Source organism: Stenella coeruleoalba (assembly GCF_951394435.1).
Source record: "Stenella coeruleoalba genome assembly, chromosome: 17".
NCBI classification, from domain to species: domain Eukaryota; kingdom Metazoa; phylum Chordata; class Mammalia; order Artiodactyla; family Delphinidae; genus Stenella; species Stenella coeruleoalba.
Genome location: NC_137163.1, coordinates 53,173,010 through 53,190,394, shown reverse-complemented (window position 1 = coordinate 53,190,394; position 17,385 = coordinate 53,173,010). Strand labels below are relative to the sequence as shown.

The following is a 17,385-nucleotide window of genomic DNA, read 5'->3' as shown; positions in this document are numbered from 1 at the left end:
TGCTCTCCTCCATGGCTCTGAATCTTCCCCACCGCCACCTCCAGTCTCCGCCAGTGAAGGGGCTTCCTAGTGTGTGGAAACTTTTCCTTCTTCACAGCTCCCTCCCAGAAGAGCAGGTCCCATCCTTATTCTTTTGTCTCTCTTTTTTTTTTCTTTTGCTCTACCCAGGTATGTGGGGAGTTACTTGCCTTTTGGGAAGTCTGAGGTCTTCTGCCAGCGTTCAGTAGTTGTTCTGTAGGAGTTGTTCCACATGTAGATGTATTTCTGATGTATTTGTGTGGAGAAAGTTGATCTCCATGTCTTACTACTCCACAATATTGAAGCACCCCTCCCCATGATTTTAATATAAGGTGAAGCATCAATCAGAGAAACAATGTTAATATCCAGCCAAGTATTAACAATGTTAGTATTAACAATGTTAATATCCAACATCCCATTTCATCTGTTATTTTGGCCTAATTACATATTCTGCTTTTAGGTTTCTGGACAGAGGGTTTAGAGAGGGCTCAATAGAGAATACTGAATTGAGTTTAGAAGGATATGTGGATTTGAAAAGAGAATAAGAGAGTCTCCTACTTTTCTGGTTGGAATCTCCTACTTTTCTGGGTGAAAATAGAATAAGAGAGTCTCCTACTTTTCTGGGTGGAGAAGAGCAGAGGCTTTGCATTCAGATTGCCTGGTATGGAATTTGTGTTCCACAACATACAGGCACTGTGGTCTTGAGGAAATCCTGTAATCCTTATATGCCTCTACTTTCTATCTGTAAAATGGAAATAATAATACTGTATATCCAATAGTTTGTCATGGGAATTAAATTACTTATGCATAGCTTAGGCAAGTCTTGTCAAATAGTCAATGTCAGTGAAGTTTATTATTACTATTAGTTGTAGGAGTGGTACAGCAGAGAATAGCAGTTAAGAGTATGGGATATGAAACTGCTATAACTGGAATCCAGTAGTGGCTCTGCCATTTATTAGCTGTGTATTTTGGGACAAGATACATTGTTTGTTGTGCCTTAGTTTCCTCATCTATAAAATGGGAATGATAATTTTACCACCTTCTCCATAAAGTTTTTGTGAGGATTAAATGAGTTAATACATGTAAAGCTCTTAGAACAGTGTCTCCTGTTATTAAAGTCTGAATAATAATACATAATAATAACTGTTATTATTTTTATCTGAAGCAAAGATTTATCACTAATAATGTCAGTTAAGAAACTGAGAATATTATGATTAAGCAAAATGAAAGACAAAGATGGACAACAGGACAGTGAAAAGTTGTGGAGAATATTGAAGGGTTGGAATTTCATCCAGGGCTGAGGGAAAAGACTCAGCAAAGTGCTACCTGATCAAAATGATAGTTTAAGAAATTTATATGGTGGTTGTATTCATGTGCTAAGTTTGCCATAACAAAGTACCACAATCTAGATGGCTTAAAGAACAGAAACCTATTTCCTCACAGTTCTAGAAGTTAGAAGTTGGATATCAAGGTATGGGTCATATTGCTTCCTTCAGAGGGCCCTGAGGGAAGGGTCTGTGTCAGCCCCCTCTCCTTGGCTTGTAAATGGTCATCTTCTCCCTGAGTCTTCACATCATCTGCCCTCTGTGTTTATGTTTCCAAATTTCCTCTTCTTATAAGGACACTAGTCGTATTGGATTAGGGCTTACTGGATCTACTGACCTCCTTTTAACTTGATTACCTCTTTAACTGCCCTGTGTCTAAATACAGTGACAGTTCGGAAGCTGGTGGGGCTAGAACCTTCATATATAAAATTTGAGGGAGGTACAGAATTCAGCCCATAACAAAAAGTTATGTGCATATAAAGCCTAAACAAAATGTGGAGATCCTGGCATATCCTTCAGCTCTGTTATTTTAATAGCCAAGTTCTTGGATATTTTTTCAGTTAAGTAATTAGCTGAGAATGAAATTAAGGCCCATTTAGCTCATCCTGGTAAACACACTGAATTTCTCAGACACACGTGACTTCAGTGTCTGGATGTTGATGAGTACTTTGTATAAAGAGAGTAATAAGTCCCTGCTAAGATCACAACCTAATATTTAGATACACAGCAGCCCAACCAAAACAATTACAATGTGTTTATAATAAATAAATACATTTGTGAGTATCTGTGCTTGGCTTGTTCACTAGGGTTTAATGCGGCTCATTAACATAACCAGATTTAAAAATACAGACAGAAAAGAAGGCAAATAAAAGGTTCAGCAGAATCTTTATATCAACATAGCTTTTGAACATTTGAGATGGTTTTCTCAGTTTTACTGTAGAGTTTATGCTTTTCTTTGTACTCCACTAACAGTTCCAGGAAAGTGCTAATCATTCCACTGTGAGATTATAAAAGTTTGTGAGCATTAGGTCCAATCAATAAACCTTAACACTTCTTACTTCTTCTGCTTCTTCCTCTTCTGCTCTTTTCCTAGGTCTGGTCCTAATAAGCAGTCCTTGACTACTCTAATAGTCTCTTAAAACTAGTTTTCTTGACTCTGTGCTCTCCTTAATCTCGTTAATTACATTCCCAACTACAGGATTATTCTAAACCAAATGCTTTGTCAATTCCTCACTCAGGATTCCAAATTACTACCATTTACTAAGTAAGAATCCAAACTCTTCAGTGTAGTCATCCAGGTATATCTGATCTGGTACTTCCATTCCCAGTTTTCCCCTTACTCTTCTCCTAGCTTAATGGAAGATTTATTTAAATGTTTCAAAACTCACGTTCAGGTACTTCCATCTGAAAGCCCTTTCCTTTATCTCAAGAAATGTGTTATCAACTCATTATCTTCTTACATACAAATAAGTGTTATTAATGATTTTACCTGTCTTACAAGGTCTGGCTCAAGTTAATGTCATTCTTATGAAACAAGTTTGAATCCTTCTGTGCTACAAAGGTATCGTCTGTCCTCTAAAGCCAAACCACTTGTTCGTCTTCTTATTAGGAGACTTAAGCCCTTCTACTTAATTTTATAGCTATTTTTATGGACATCTAATCTTTCCATTTTAGATTACAAATGTATCCTTCAAGTCACTTTTGCATTGCACAACATATATTCTTAATTACTTATGGAATGTGTGTCACCAATATTATTTTGGCTTTTTGCATTTTCCTTTTGGTTTTTTGTATATTTCACAGTTGACTATGAACTACTTCTTTAGAAATGCTACTTAGTTATAGAATATCTTGAGTTAGTGAAACAAGGGGACAAATTCTGACCTACACTCCAGGGTCTAAAAGAGGCCAGGATGTTGATGCACGTTTCCAAGCTCTTTAAGATTTGCTTCTTCCTTTACTTAGAAGATCTTGTTTCCTTGCTGAAATCCAAAGTATCTTTCCAGTCTTAGCTCGTCTCCATTTTTTCATGAATATTTTTATGATCAGTGATCTAACCATATGGAAATTAATTTTGCTTCTGTTTTTACTCACATAGTTAACATAATTTCAATTACCACCAAACTGATGTTCCATAGATGAAATAGATGTGACCCCTAAGAAACAAATATTCCATAGACAAAATAGACAGGATCTTTCATTTTCAAGATCTTACAGTCTGGTAGGGAAGACCAAAAAGTAACTTCAACATCAAGCAATAGGCACATTTATTCCTCCATGATTTTACATATTTTATGTTCTTATGTATTATAATAAGTTGTTTACCTATTTTTTTTTTGGCTCCACTAACTGTAAACTCCATGAGAACAAGGAGGCAGGCTTGGGGCAAAAAAAATTAATCAAACAAGCAAGGATAAAACACAGCTTTGGAATCAGGCAGCCCACTCTAAACTTGATTCTGTTGCCTCTTTGCTAGGCTACCTTAAACACATTACTTAACTTCTCTAACATTCACTTTTCTAATCCATAGAACAACTTTAATAATATATGCTTTGTATGTTTATCTAAGTGGTATGATATATGTGCAGCTACTAGTGAAATGTTAGATGCATGGATGCATACAGTAGGTATTTAATGAATAGTTATTGAATAAAATAATACATTCATTCCCCATTTCATTTTCACTTTCTAAAAATATACATAAATAATTGGTATAAGTGTACATAGGCCAGGTATTATGAATGCATACACATGCACGTATATGTAATTGCTTTTTCTAGAAAATTCCATCCATAGGGGTGGTAACTGCCGAATTATATTTACATATATAAATTGAGAATTACTTCAATTGCTTCACTTTTTTAGCAAAATTCTTTAAAGTCTGACTTTTGTTTTTTTAATTAATTGATATTTGAGTATAGTTGCTTTACAATGTTGTGTTAGTTTCTACTGTACAGCAAAATGAATCAGCTATACATATACCCCCTTTTTTTTTTTTTTTTTTTTTTTTTTGCTGTACACGGGCCTCTCACTGTTGTGGCCTCTCCCGTTGCAGAGCACAGGCTCAGCAACCATAGCTCACGGGCCCAGCTGCTCCGTGGCATGTGGGATCTTCCCGGACCGGGGCACGAACCCGTGTCCCCTGCATCGGCAGGCGGACTCTCAACCACTGTGCCACCAGGGAAGCCCCATCACCTCTTTTTTGGATTTCCTTTCCATTTAGGTCACCATAGTGCATTAAGTAGAGCTCCCTGTGTTATACAATGTGTTCTCATTAGTTGTCGATTTTATACATAGTGTCAATAGTGTGTATGTGTCAATCCCAATCTCCTAGTTCCTCCCGCCCCACTCCAAAGTCTGACTTCTGAAAAATATTTACTAGGCTGGCAAATTAGCTTCTTCTGCATATTAGTTATAGTCGGAAGACCTAAGCTCGAACCTGAACTCCACCTGTTCTGATTACTACATTACACAAAATCATAAATTTTAGGGCTTTGAGAATGTCATGTAAATTGTCAGATTCTCAGCTTTCTTATTGATGAAATAGTGTATATAAAAGTGATTGATAAATTTAAGTTCTATGCAAATTATATTTTTGATATTTATATAATTTATCAAAGGCTGGGGGGAAATTAAAAGAGTAATATAAATTAACGTGAATTATTGTTAAAGGTCACATGATTACAAACATTTTTAAATTTTCTTAATAGTTCATAAGAAACACAGTGTTGGTGAGGGAGGGTATATATAATTATTTAGACCAGGGCTTCCAAGGCTTCGTATTTGTTTGATCAGATAATTCTTTGGTGTGGTGTTGGGGGCTAACCTGTACACTGTAGGACATTTAGCAGACCAGATGCCCACTAGATGCCAGTAGCACCACCCTTTCCAAGTTGTGGCAATCAAAAATGTATCCAGACAGTGTAAAATGTCCCCTGCAGGGCAATATTACCCTTTGTTAAGAACCACTGACCTAGACAGTTAGCTTAAGAGTCTTCATTTGCCCCTGGATAGACTTACCCCACAGGTGATTAAAATAAATTTAAATACTTTTCACCACATAAATCAGAGAAGCACACATTTTTTGATATAGGCAAATGGTGTCATTCTGTGTGCCTAATTTCCTTTTTGGATTATATCTCATGTGACAGCAAAAGGCACAGATATCATTTTGTTGACTGTTATCAAAACACAGTAATATTTATCACCAAATCAATGAACTGTTTAGACAGAGCAAGTCTGAAATGATTTAAGGTGGCTTCTTTATTTTTTTTCTAACTAAAAACTACAACGATAGTTTAAGAAAAATATTTGATTATCTGTATGATATAACCTGGCTCCTAGCTTCTCTAGAGTCTAAAAACAAGCTAAAGGAGTCTATCCTAGGAACTCTGTTAGTTGTTTTTCAATTTATCATTTTGCTGATCTTGAAGAATAATTCTAAATTCAAAATTCTAAATTTTGTATCTGGTAATCACCGATACAAAAATAAACTATTGTACTCAACCGGACAACCAAAGATTTTTATGACAGTATGTTTTCTTTTGTTTATAATTTTTTGCAATTTTCTTTTTGTTGAACTTATCTAGAGGAAAGAGTAAAAGACATTTTCTTTTGAAGGTAATATTACTGATGTCTTCTAAAACACCAATATGTGTGTATACTCAACTACGAGGGCAAACTCTTCCTCTATATTAACTTGAAATACCAGCTCTCTAACTGGTTACTGACAAATTTATTTTTGTACCTTTGATCACTCCCATAAACTCCAGGCTTATATACCCAACTGCCTACTTATCACTTGTATTTGGACACAAATAGGCATCTCACAATCAAGTCTAAACTGGCCCTCTGATCTTCCCCCTCAACCTGAACTTCTACAAGTCTTCCTTATCCCAGCAAATGGCAAGTCCACCCTTCCAGTTACTCAGACCCCAAGTTCTGGAGTTCTCTTTGACTACCCTCTTTCACCTATACTTTACTTCTAATCATCCGCAGATTATTTCCCCTCCATCTTTAAAATATATGCAGAATTCATCTACTTCTCACAACCTGACTGCTAATATCTTGGTCTGATCCAATCTACTGCCATCTCTCGCTTGAATTATAATCCACAGGCTTCTTACTGATCTCACTGATTCCACTCTTGCCCTTCTGCAGTTTTTTCACAACACGAAGTCAGAATGATGCTCTTCAGGTAAATCAGTGACACCTACATGACTCAGAGTAAAAGCCACAGTGTTACTCTGGCCATAAAGACTCTGTACAATATTCTCCATGTGTTTTTCCCTTTCTCAAGTCCCCGCCTTACCTCCTGACTGTTCATACTCTTCTCCCACTTGCTCTTTCCACTCCAGCCACGTTGACCTCTTTGCTGTCCCTTACACACCCCAAGTACACGCTTGTCTCTGACCTTTGCATTTATCGTTCCTCTGCCTCATATTTCCCCCATCCCACCATCTGTAGACATTCCCATGACTTGCTTTCTCCCCTTACTGAAACTTTTCCCCCAACGTCACCTTATTAGTGGAGTTTTCGCTGACCAACCTGTATAAAATGACAAATGTCACTCCCTAGCAAGGCCTTCCCTAACTTCTTGTCTTCATTATTTTTTCCCCATCTGGAGGTGTATATTTCACTGTAGTTTGAATCAGTGTAGTTTGTAGTTTAAGATAATATAATTATCAAATAATACATATTGTTACACTATTATTAACTAGACTTAGCTATATCAGTGTTTTTTTCATTGTGTTAAATGTATACTTGTAAAGAAAATTGCTGCAAACCTCTTTATCTCCCTCCCATATATAGATATAGATATAGATATATAGATGTTTGTTTATTGTCTTCTTCCACACCTAGATGGGAGTTCCACAATTTCAGGGACTTTCATCTCTCTTGTTAACTAATACATCCGCAACTCCTGGCAAGGAGCCTGACAATAATGGGTCTCCATAAATATTGTTGAGCGAATATGTTACACACTTGAGTTAAAAAATGAGGGCAGTTTAAAATAAATGAGAGTAGTTCCTGCTCTTGTCCTGGAGAGAGACATTTAAAGAAATGATCATGCAAAGAATCTGAAAGAAGTATGGCTGAGAGGAGGATGAGATTGTTGAAGAAAATGATCAAAAGTTGAGGATGACTTTACAATGTAGGTAGCATTTGAGCTGAATAAGTATTAAATGGCATTTACTAGGTGAGGAAGATGAGAGTGTAAGACAGGCCAATGAAAACAACAGAAACAAAGGTATGGATGTCTGAAAACACAAGACGTATTCAAGGGACACTGAACAGGTGTGACTACGTAGAGACTAAGATAATTAGAAAAGCAAGAAGAAGATGAGGCAAGAGATGGTAACTTGGAGCTGGCTTGGAAATAAAATAATTTTCTCAAATTCTAAAATTCATAATTTTTAGATTGCAGGATTCATAATCTTCAGTAATTAGATCTCATTTTCCCAAGCCTCTAGCTTGTCTATATTAGGGGAAAATTGTATAGCAGCAAGTTGATTTAAAGTATTCGTTATTATTCTTAGCAAAAGAAATACTCCTGACTCGCACTAATACTCTATATAAATATAAATAATGGTGTTATATCCTCTGCCAATGTATCTTAAAAAATGAGGATTATGGATTTAGAGTACTAGGTGGAATTGAGAAAAGAGTTGTTACCACAGGCATGGGTTACTTTCGTATTCTTTCCTCATAGTGCTTCTGGAGAAAAGGCGTATTTCCATGCTAATTTTCTTTTTGCACTTCCTCTTTGCTTATCTATCTCCCCAATATACAGGCAACTCAAAAGTAGTACCCAGCACATACACAAAGCTTTTAATAAAATTTGTTGGTCTGTTTGAAGTTGGCATGCAGTGTAACCATATCTGCATACACATACCTACAAATTTTCTGGTATTTGGTAATTCTTACTGTGTTTAATACACTGAACTAAGTTCTGTTAAGAATGCAAGTTCTATTAATGAAGGAAGGAAGGAGAGGGAGGGAAAGAGGGAGGGAGGGAGAGAAAGTGGAAAGAAGTAATTGGATGCCCTCTCTTCATTCAAAAAATTTGGTTGTAGAGAGCCTATGATGGGATAAATCCATTAATGTGTCTTGCTTCATACAACTATCCAATATTCCTTCTTTTTAAAAAGTTGTATCATCAGAAATCTGAATAATTTACCCAGGAATCTGAATAATTTTTTGTGGATCTGGTATATGATGAGAAGACAAAAAGTTTCCATTAGGTACCAATTTGATATAGGATATCTTCTTAAACCTGTTAATATCATTTTTTTTTAATTAAGGAGGACAGACTTCACAGCCTAGGACTTCATGGTAAGCATCAGGAACCTCATCGGTCAATAAGAGGAGAAGGAGCTTATTAAAACACAGAAAAGCGTGACTCCTAAAATTCTTCAATGCCTAATTAGGTCTTCACTCTCAAGAAGTTTGCAAGTTAATTTGAAAAGTAGATATATAAAGGAAAAATCAACTAGCAATATGTGTCTAGCAGTAAATGTGAGATGCTGTTAAATAGATTACAGGTAAGAGATACACCCTTCAGTGGGTTAAATGAAGGAGAATTAATAGGGGAGGCAAGACTAAAACTAAGCTCCAAAAGGCAGGTAGACATATTTAGGGAGAGAAAGTCTTTGCTGGAATAGGCATGTAAATAATAATAATAATAGCTTCTGCTTTTACCATGTATTTTACCTGGTGATATTCTGATCATGGTGCTAAAGTGCTTTATGTTCATTATCTCATTAAATTCTTATAACAAGCCTTTAGGGTAAAGGATGGAAGTTAAAGATAAGGAACCTAAATCTTAGTGATTACAAGTGGCTCTCCAATGGACATAGATGCAAACTAGAGTCTATCTGGTTCCATATACTATTAGATTAAGCATTAAGCTGTTCTGTTCAAGTGAAGAGTTTGCTTTAATAAGAAATGGAATATACACCTGGAAATATACTTTGGAGCAGACCCTAAATACCAGTTTAAAGAGTTGGTGCATGTGTGCTTTTGGTCTTTTTCCTATAGAAATGGGGACATTCTGGAAGTTTTCAGTAGGGAGGACTTATGACTTTTATATATATTACTCTGAGTTCACTATGTAAGAGGCCGGGTGAACTAAAAGCAGAAGCCCAATTGAGAGTGCAGTGGAAATGGATAGGAAAAGAAAGATGTGAAAAGAAAGATGTAAAAAGAAAATGGACAGGGATGATTTATACCTAAGACTCTCCTTAACTCTGAACTGACTTTAATTTTCAAAAAAAAATATCAGAAATCCAAGTTGCAAAGATTTTTAAAATTCTAGGTTTGGAAATCTATAGTTATAAAATATACATCTATTTTGATAGAGTAAGTAAAAACAGACAGGAGCTTAATCCATGGTGCAGTGGAAAATTTGTTAACAGGAGCCCCCCAAAAGTAGAAAAAGTCAGAAAAGATTGGAAAGAGAAGTATATCAGACACAGAGGTGGCTCATACCAGCAATATCATCTGGAAACCAGACACAGCAGCACAACACCATATTCCATCTATAGAAAATGAATACAACTGAAGGAGGGAGCAACAGGGCTACAACCAACTAGGCCAGGTGAGCGGGCAGCCTTCTCCCAAGAAGAGCACTGAATGCAGTAAGAAAACAACTTTCACAATTGCTCAAGAAGCAAGACTATTCCTAAGCCTTGTTTTCCAGGACCATGATGATCATTTGCTGCTAGCCATTCCAAGATTGGAGCTGGGCAGTTTGCACAGGGCTGGAGACTGATTCAACATTCCCTGGGAGGGACCAGGAAAGAGCAGATAGGATGTCTGGATTACATCCTTAGCTGTATCTAAGCTTGAATCCCATTAACTAAGTAGCCTCAAATTTTATAATGATATCGCTCTGAACTTAGAAGACATTTCACAGTGTCTACATTTCTACATAAGTCTCAATATAGTTTCTACTAAATAGGGTATTAGTGATTTGTTTAGTTATGTTTTTTTAAGGAGATAGTCAACCTCATTTCTGGGCTGAGGAGTGACTTCACTTACTAAAAAATATATCCCATTTGTTTCCAGCCACAGTCCCATTTCTCCTGCACTGAAATCTAATGTTTTAAGGTAAAATATTTTCTATTAAATTTGATAGGTTTAAGTAAAACTACATGACATGCTTCCATCAAAGGAAATGAAAATCATTCTTCAAAGCTGAATCAATTTACAGTTGTGACAGATGATGTTTCGAATATAGCTGTGATTCAACAACGGCACTTTGATGTCTTAGAAATAATTGCCATAGGAGCAATTTTCTATTTTAAACCATGTTCCACTTTCAGTCTGTTTCTTCATAATAGGAACTCTCTACAGGATCGCTTATTCTTGTAGTTTTTATTTTGCTAACTACTTTGTAACATAAATAAAAATCTGCTTGTTATGAAAAATTTCTGGTTTTATAATAGAAAATGTTTTTTCATGTTTATATTGGAAAAAATCTATTCTTCCTTTGAGCAATTAGTGTATATTGATACATAATTTATCATATAGATTATATCATATGTCTTAGTTGACAACTACCTCTATTTCAAGCAAACATATATTGCCTTTAGTTTTTAACTACTTAGAAAAAAACTCTGAAGACTAAAGAATCAATCAAACTAAACACTCAGTTTCTTCAGGAATATCCAAGCCAAGTTTATTATAAACTTGAAAGGAAAAGTGACAGAAAAAAATAATAGACTGAAATCAGGATCTTTACCCCAGATATTGAAGCATAGCTCTCTGCTGAGACATGGATACCCAAAAACTCACCTAATGAATGCTCATAGACAGGTTTAGCTCTTCTAGATTTATAGCTTTAAAAATCTTTGATCTCATTATTGAGGGCTCATGACAAAGTTTCCAGTGATTCTCAAAGAAATGAGAAAATAAGAACAGTGCAGTGAATTTTTCATAAACATCAACATACTTCATTGAAAGGATTGTCCTTAAAATAGGAAACTGACCTTATCTTATCATTGATAGTAGGATGTTTGTTGTGTTTAACATCCTTATTTGCCAAATTAAAAGTAGTCAACCTTGTGTTAGTTCCATTTTTAGATAGTCCCATTAAACACTCAAAACCTGGAAAAGCAGCCACGACTGTAGAAAATATCAGTGGAGACTTCAGTGAATTTCCTTTCCTTCGAAGCCCCAGGGCTTAAAAAGAGGCACACACACAACCCATTGCTGCAGTTTTTAATAAAGAAAGTAGCGAAAGTACAGCAAGTTGGAGAGAGTTCTCTAGCATTTAAGACACTTCTTTAGAGGACAAATATTATGTCTTGGTTTCAATCAGTCACTAAGGAACTGGATTAAAAATATCACTGAAATATACTTTACAACATAGTCCTCAAAGCAGTATCATAGTTCTCAAAGCATACCTGTCATGATTTAATCATTCCTCAATCTGAATCTGTCTTACAGTACAGATTTACTCTACCATTTGCACTGAATTTAGTATCTTTAGTTAGTGTATAAAACATTTCTAGATTCCTCTATCCCATTGCATAACTTTCAGTGAAAAGATTTAGTATCAAATGTTCACATCGCTGGGAATCACTGCTTGTAATTGGCAAAGTCATCCAGTATTGCAAGATCACTGGAAGCAATGAGAAACAGATAAGATTGAAAAGTATCCTATGTAATGTGACACAGTCCTGAGAAAACATGGGGTGTCTGTGAGTTGTGCTTAAGTGGGTCGTGGTGCATTTGACATTCTGTTGCATTCTTTCCCCTTTCCCCTTTCCAGTGAAATCAGATGAATTACAGACAATCAAGAAAGAATTAACCCAGATCAAAACTAAAATTGACTCCTTGTTAGGGCGCCTGGAGAAGATTGAGAAGCAGCAGAAGGCGGAGGCAGGTAAGTGAAAAAGATCTGTGGCCACAGACATGTCAGAATTAAACCATTGAAACAGTGTCAATCACGGAGACAGCACAGGCCCAGAGGGATACTGGCTGAGTTTAATAGAGTTTAGTACATTTACATGAATACAGTCTTTAAGCTTAGACTTGCAATGATGGAATCTGATTTTTAACTTTTTAGAGAAGGTGAGCCAATTTGCCTAAAATTCATATTTTTAAAAAGAAGGGAAAAAAGGAAAAGTATTTTGATGCTAATAATAAGTAACAAGTGGATCATAATTAAAAGTTTACACCTCAATATCAAGTAACCTTTAAGAAAATTAAATCAATTAATGAAATGTTCTATTGGGCTAAAATTATACTCATATTTCATTAAATTAACTGCAGCAAAATTTAACAGATTTCAAAAACCATGATTATAAAGCCTCACTCTTGCATTGCTGCAACTCTGCAAAATTCAGAACCCATTTGCAGGATCTCAGTATCAACGGTATGCCTGGCCACCCAAGGCCACATCATTTGACTTACTTCTTTAACTTAATGTACTCTCTCTTTGAATTATCTTCCCTGACCCTCATTCCATGCTAATAAAACGCTAATACCCTTTTATATGGCAACGGACAGTTTTAAAATCATACACTATGAGTACTGGCATAAACTTAGAGATGAGCTAGTTCATAATTTGCAAATTGTATTCTGCAGGGTCTTTGATGCCTCAGAGGCTCCTTGGAGATGAGATGAGTGCTGGAAGAACACCCAGGAGGCAAATGAACTCATGCCTCCTCCAAACCCAGCCTTTGCTGCAAACAGTGTAGTTCTACCTGTATATGTTTTATATATTGAGATTCAACATAAGACTTCATTTGCTAAAAGGGCTTCACTTTTTCAAAAATAAACAATACAGTTTTGAAAACCATTGATCAAATCCGACCTCTGCATTTTACAGAGGAGAAAATGAAGGTTCAAGGAGGTAAACTGACTTTTCCATAGCCACATAAATAGTTTGTGATAGACCTAGGTTTCAAACCCAGGTCTTGTGAGTGAAAGCACTGCCCTTTCCAATGTTATAGGAACATTGGAACAATCTCAGGTTCCACCCATGGGCTGGTCCCAGGATTTCCCTGAAGTGAGGCTACCTGGGTAACAACTAACTGATGAGAACCACTTGGGATCTAGGGCCACTGAGTTACAACAAAGAGGAACCTGCCTGTTTGTTGACTGTATCACTGGGGAGATGACTAGAGCTTACCTTCTGGTAATGAGGCATGCAGGGTTCAAGACTGAAAAGAAGCCAGCAGTGAGGTAGTGTTACAACATAATGGGTGACAGAAATATACTGTGGTTCAAATCCTCACAACTTCTTAACCTCAGTTTTCTCATTTATAAAATGAGAACAGTAATGGCTACCTGGCAATGTGAGAAATGAGAAAAGTAGCGCATGTAAGTTGTATAGTACAGTAACTAACATAGAGTAAAGGCTCAATAATTGGTGCTATTTTGTCTTGTTAGTAACATAAACATATATAGGCAAACGAATATTTCCTACTACTATCATGCAGCCTATTTCTAAAACAATAAACCATATACCTAGCACATGGTAGATTCTCATTAACTTTTGGTAAGTTAATGTGCATTAGAAGTGGTAGATAAATAATAGATAAAATAGGCTCATTTTTATTAAAAACTTCTGTTATATTTTCTATTGAGAAAAAATATGCTGCCTACACTTCTTAATAGAGAAATTTAGATTTTAGAAAGTTTTTTATATGCTGTCTATGGCACTAATCTAAAGTGTTGCTGGAATTGAAATACCCTGTGATGTTGCCTAAATCAATATTTCCCTTTGAGGAACTTCTGTGAAATTCATTATTATGTAAAACAACCCTTACAGCAAAGGACTTTGATAACCAATTTGCTCTTCAGTTTAAAGGATTATGGAGAACTCATTTAAATATAAATCACCTCAACGAGAAAAATGTGATCCTTATTCCATCATATTATAATTTCCAGTTTCCTGCAATGAATAATACCTTCCACATATCTTCTTAGAAGATCATCTATAAACAAGACACTAAAATTCAAAGCTTGCATTTTCTTTTCATGAAAGGCTGTCACCTTATTTCTGTACATGCTTAAACTTTCCCAGTCATGAGACAGTTATTTTTAAAATGATAGGCTTAGGCCTTTGATATTTATGTCTTTCTTACTTGAACATGTCAGGAAGAAAGTGGAATTATTTAATTTGTAATTTCAGTTTTGTAGTAATTGTCTCCTGAACAGTATTCATATTTATGGAGATAAGATGATCATTTTCTATATTTTCTTTATGAAAAGAAAGCAGGGCTGTATGGAGTCAATACTACATTATGGAAAGTGGAGAGAAATACATTAAAATTCTTTTTAATTGCTCAGTACTTCCTTATTAACTTTAAGGAGACACCCATTTTAATGTTTATTTGGTTGCAAGCCAATTATACGGTAGTTAACATTTATTCTTCACTATTGCTCTTTTATACATCTCTCATTCCCAGTTTACTCTTAGTCATTTGATGATGAAAGTTTCCAGCATAGAATAGTGGCAGGAAGGAGATGGAGGGTTACAAACAGAATAAAGCCACACAGCATGGAGCTTGTCCTGAGTTCAAGTTTCATAGGATCACTTTTTTTCTTTTTCATTTGAAGTGAATTCCTAAGCTATCAGGAATAATTGTAATGAGGTATAATGACATAATTTTGGATTCTCTGTACCTTAAATTACTGTTAATAGATGTTTGCATGGCATCCTGTCTCTTCCTTTGATGTTGTAAACTTCCTCAGAACAAGGTCATGTTTTCTCTAACTTTTATGACTTTTCCAACACCATGTACTATGCACTGGACACGATTTAGCAGGTCATTTAACTCTTCTAGGTCTCAAGCCCCTCAAATATAAAGTAGAGGAAGGGACTATGGCCTCAAGCATATATTCCAGCTTTTAAATAATGATTAGTATGAATCTACCCTGCATATGTTATTTTTTCCTATTTGAATAATTCAAATAACATTACTTTGGGATATGGTGACTATAGATTATTGAAAACAATAAATAACACATATCAATTTAGCCTACAATTGTGCCTCATTCCTAGATAAGTCTTTTAAAAGAGAATCGTAAATTGCCACATATGAAGACCACAATTTATATGTGGTTTACACAGTGATGTAAAATGACCATAAAGGGTGAAAGGAGTGAGAAGGAAAACTAAAGACTGAGTATCGTACAATGAGCAATGACATCTTTTAAAAAATCAAATTTCAGGCAAAGACTCTGTGATATGAAAAGGCAATTAGGCATTCTTTAATTCAACTTTATTCTCAGTGATGTGCTTCCTATATGACCAGCCAAACTCACTTGGACAATTCCAATGAGATTAGCCAACCTACCCTATCCATTAGACCTAACCACTAGAGATGTCACACATCAGTCCCATCAGGATAATTTCATCCTGCCTATATGTTTGGTAAAAGATACAGAATTATTTTAATAAATTAATGTCCAAGAATTAGAATGTTACAGATAAATGTCAAGATATATAACTTCTTTTGAAAAATTGGAATCTTTCAATACTGCTGCCATATTATACATGACATGCACTTTTCAGTTTGCTAATATCTTTATCCAGCCAATTCATACATTTATGTTACTTGCTTGGTCCTTGATCATATTTGTGTCTCATACTCCTATGGTAAGTTCTCTTTATATGGAGCCAAAATGGACTTTGCTTTCACTTGCTTCAGTTACTCTTTTTATGTCCCCTGAAACCAAGCTTAATATCTAATCCCTTGTGGATGTATCAGCCAATTAAATATATAAAAGAGCTGTAGTATTCTCATCCTTCCAAAACTTTTGAATAGAGTCAACATAATTGGCCCATAGATGCTCAACTTAGCTGCATTCAAATCTTGGTCAAAGCATCTTTGACGTCTTCTTTTCTCTAGATAAATATCAGTAATTTCTTCAGCTGCTTCTCATGTCATTTAGTTTTGCATCTTGAAAGATTGTCATCTCTCTTCTCTAGTCACTGTATAGTTTGTCAACTACAGAGTGTGGTACTCAGAATGGAAGACATTGCTCCAGATGATCTGACTGCTGCCACCTATAACGTGGCTACTAGTTCTGTCCTGAATACCTAACTGCTATCTTACACTTTGTATTAGAATGGTGATGTGTCTGGTTACAGATGTTGGACTGAACACATGAATTGAGCTCTGCTCCCTCCTTAATCTGCATTAAAATAATGACAGGTTTAAAAAATGAAAATCCCTAGGCATAAAGAAAATGGGAACAAAATTTTAGAAGCTAAACAGCAGATGGAGAAGTGTACCTGACTTATCACATCCTAGAAATAAGTCCAGTTTTAACCACAGAACTCCAAAAGTCTCAGAATCAAAGCCATTATATTCCTCTGGAAAAGAGGGTATAAATGGCTGAAAGTCTGTTAAAGAAACAGATTCCTGTGTTACCATTCCCAACTGTCCCTGGCCCATTAGAAGCCTTGAGAAGTTTCCTCTAGAAAAGCTAAAACAGCATATCTCAGGACTAATAGACAAACAAATTTGAGAGCAGCTAAAAACAGGGAGAAAAGCAGAAGTTTGCACAATTACTACAGAAATTCCAAGCATTCTTCTCCCCTTCAGCTGCCAGACTACTGGAAAGACACTAGGAGAGGTTTTATTTGGGAATATGAGCAGCTGAAGAGAAAAGATTTAAAGATGTTGGCATGGATGCCACCCAAAGAAATAGTCAACAAGATCACCCTGCAGAAATGATATCCCCTTATACTTACAAAACTTCCCATCCATATTTTAATACCCCACTGTTAATACAAAGAGACAAGATTCACCAGATGGCAGAAAACATTTAATGTAAAAATCAAATACCAAAAAAAAGAAGAGAAAAATAATTAAAAATTGGAGGAAACAGATTGTGCAGGAAGAATAAAACTTCAAAATAAAAAAAATAAATAAAAAATACCAAACCACTGATTAATACCCTAAGAAAGAAAGGGAAGGTATTGCATTCATGAAATAAGAACACAAGACTAAAACTCAGTATTTAAAGGTCAGATAAAAGAGCTTTTAGAAATTAACATAAGATAGCACGAATAAAC

General features: G+C 35.6%; 1 protein-coding gene across 1 annotated transcript in view; it reads left to right on the top strand.

The window, feature by feature from the left end:
* The window catches only part of RALYL (RALY RNA binding protein like), a gene marked incomplete at its 5' end in the record, with an annotated part of 503,194 nt that overhangs the window by 423,745 nt on the left and 62,064 nt on the right, over positions 1 to 17,385 (top strand). The window contains one exon of the mRNA XM_079901763.1: positions 12,121 to 12,234. Within this exon, the coding sequence (XP_079757889.1) occupies positions 12,121 to 12,234 (114 nt within the window). The remainder of the gene's footprint in view (positions 1 to 12,120; positions 12,235 to 17,385) is intronic.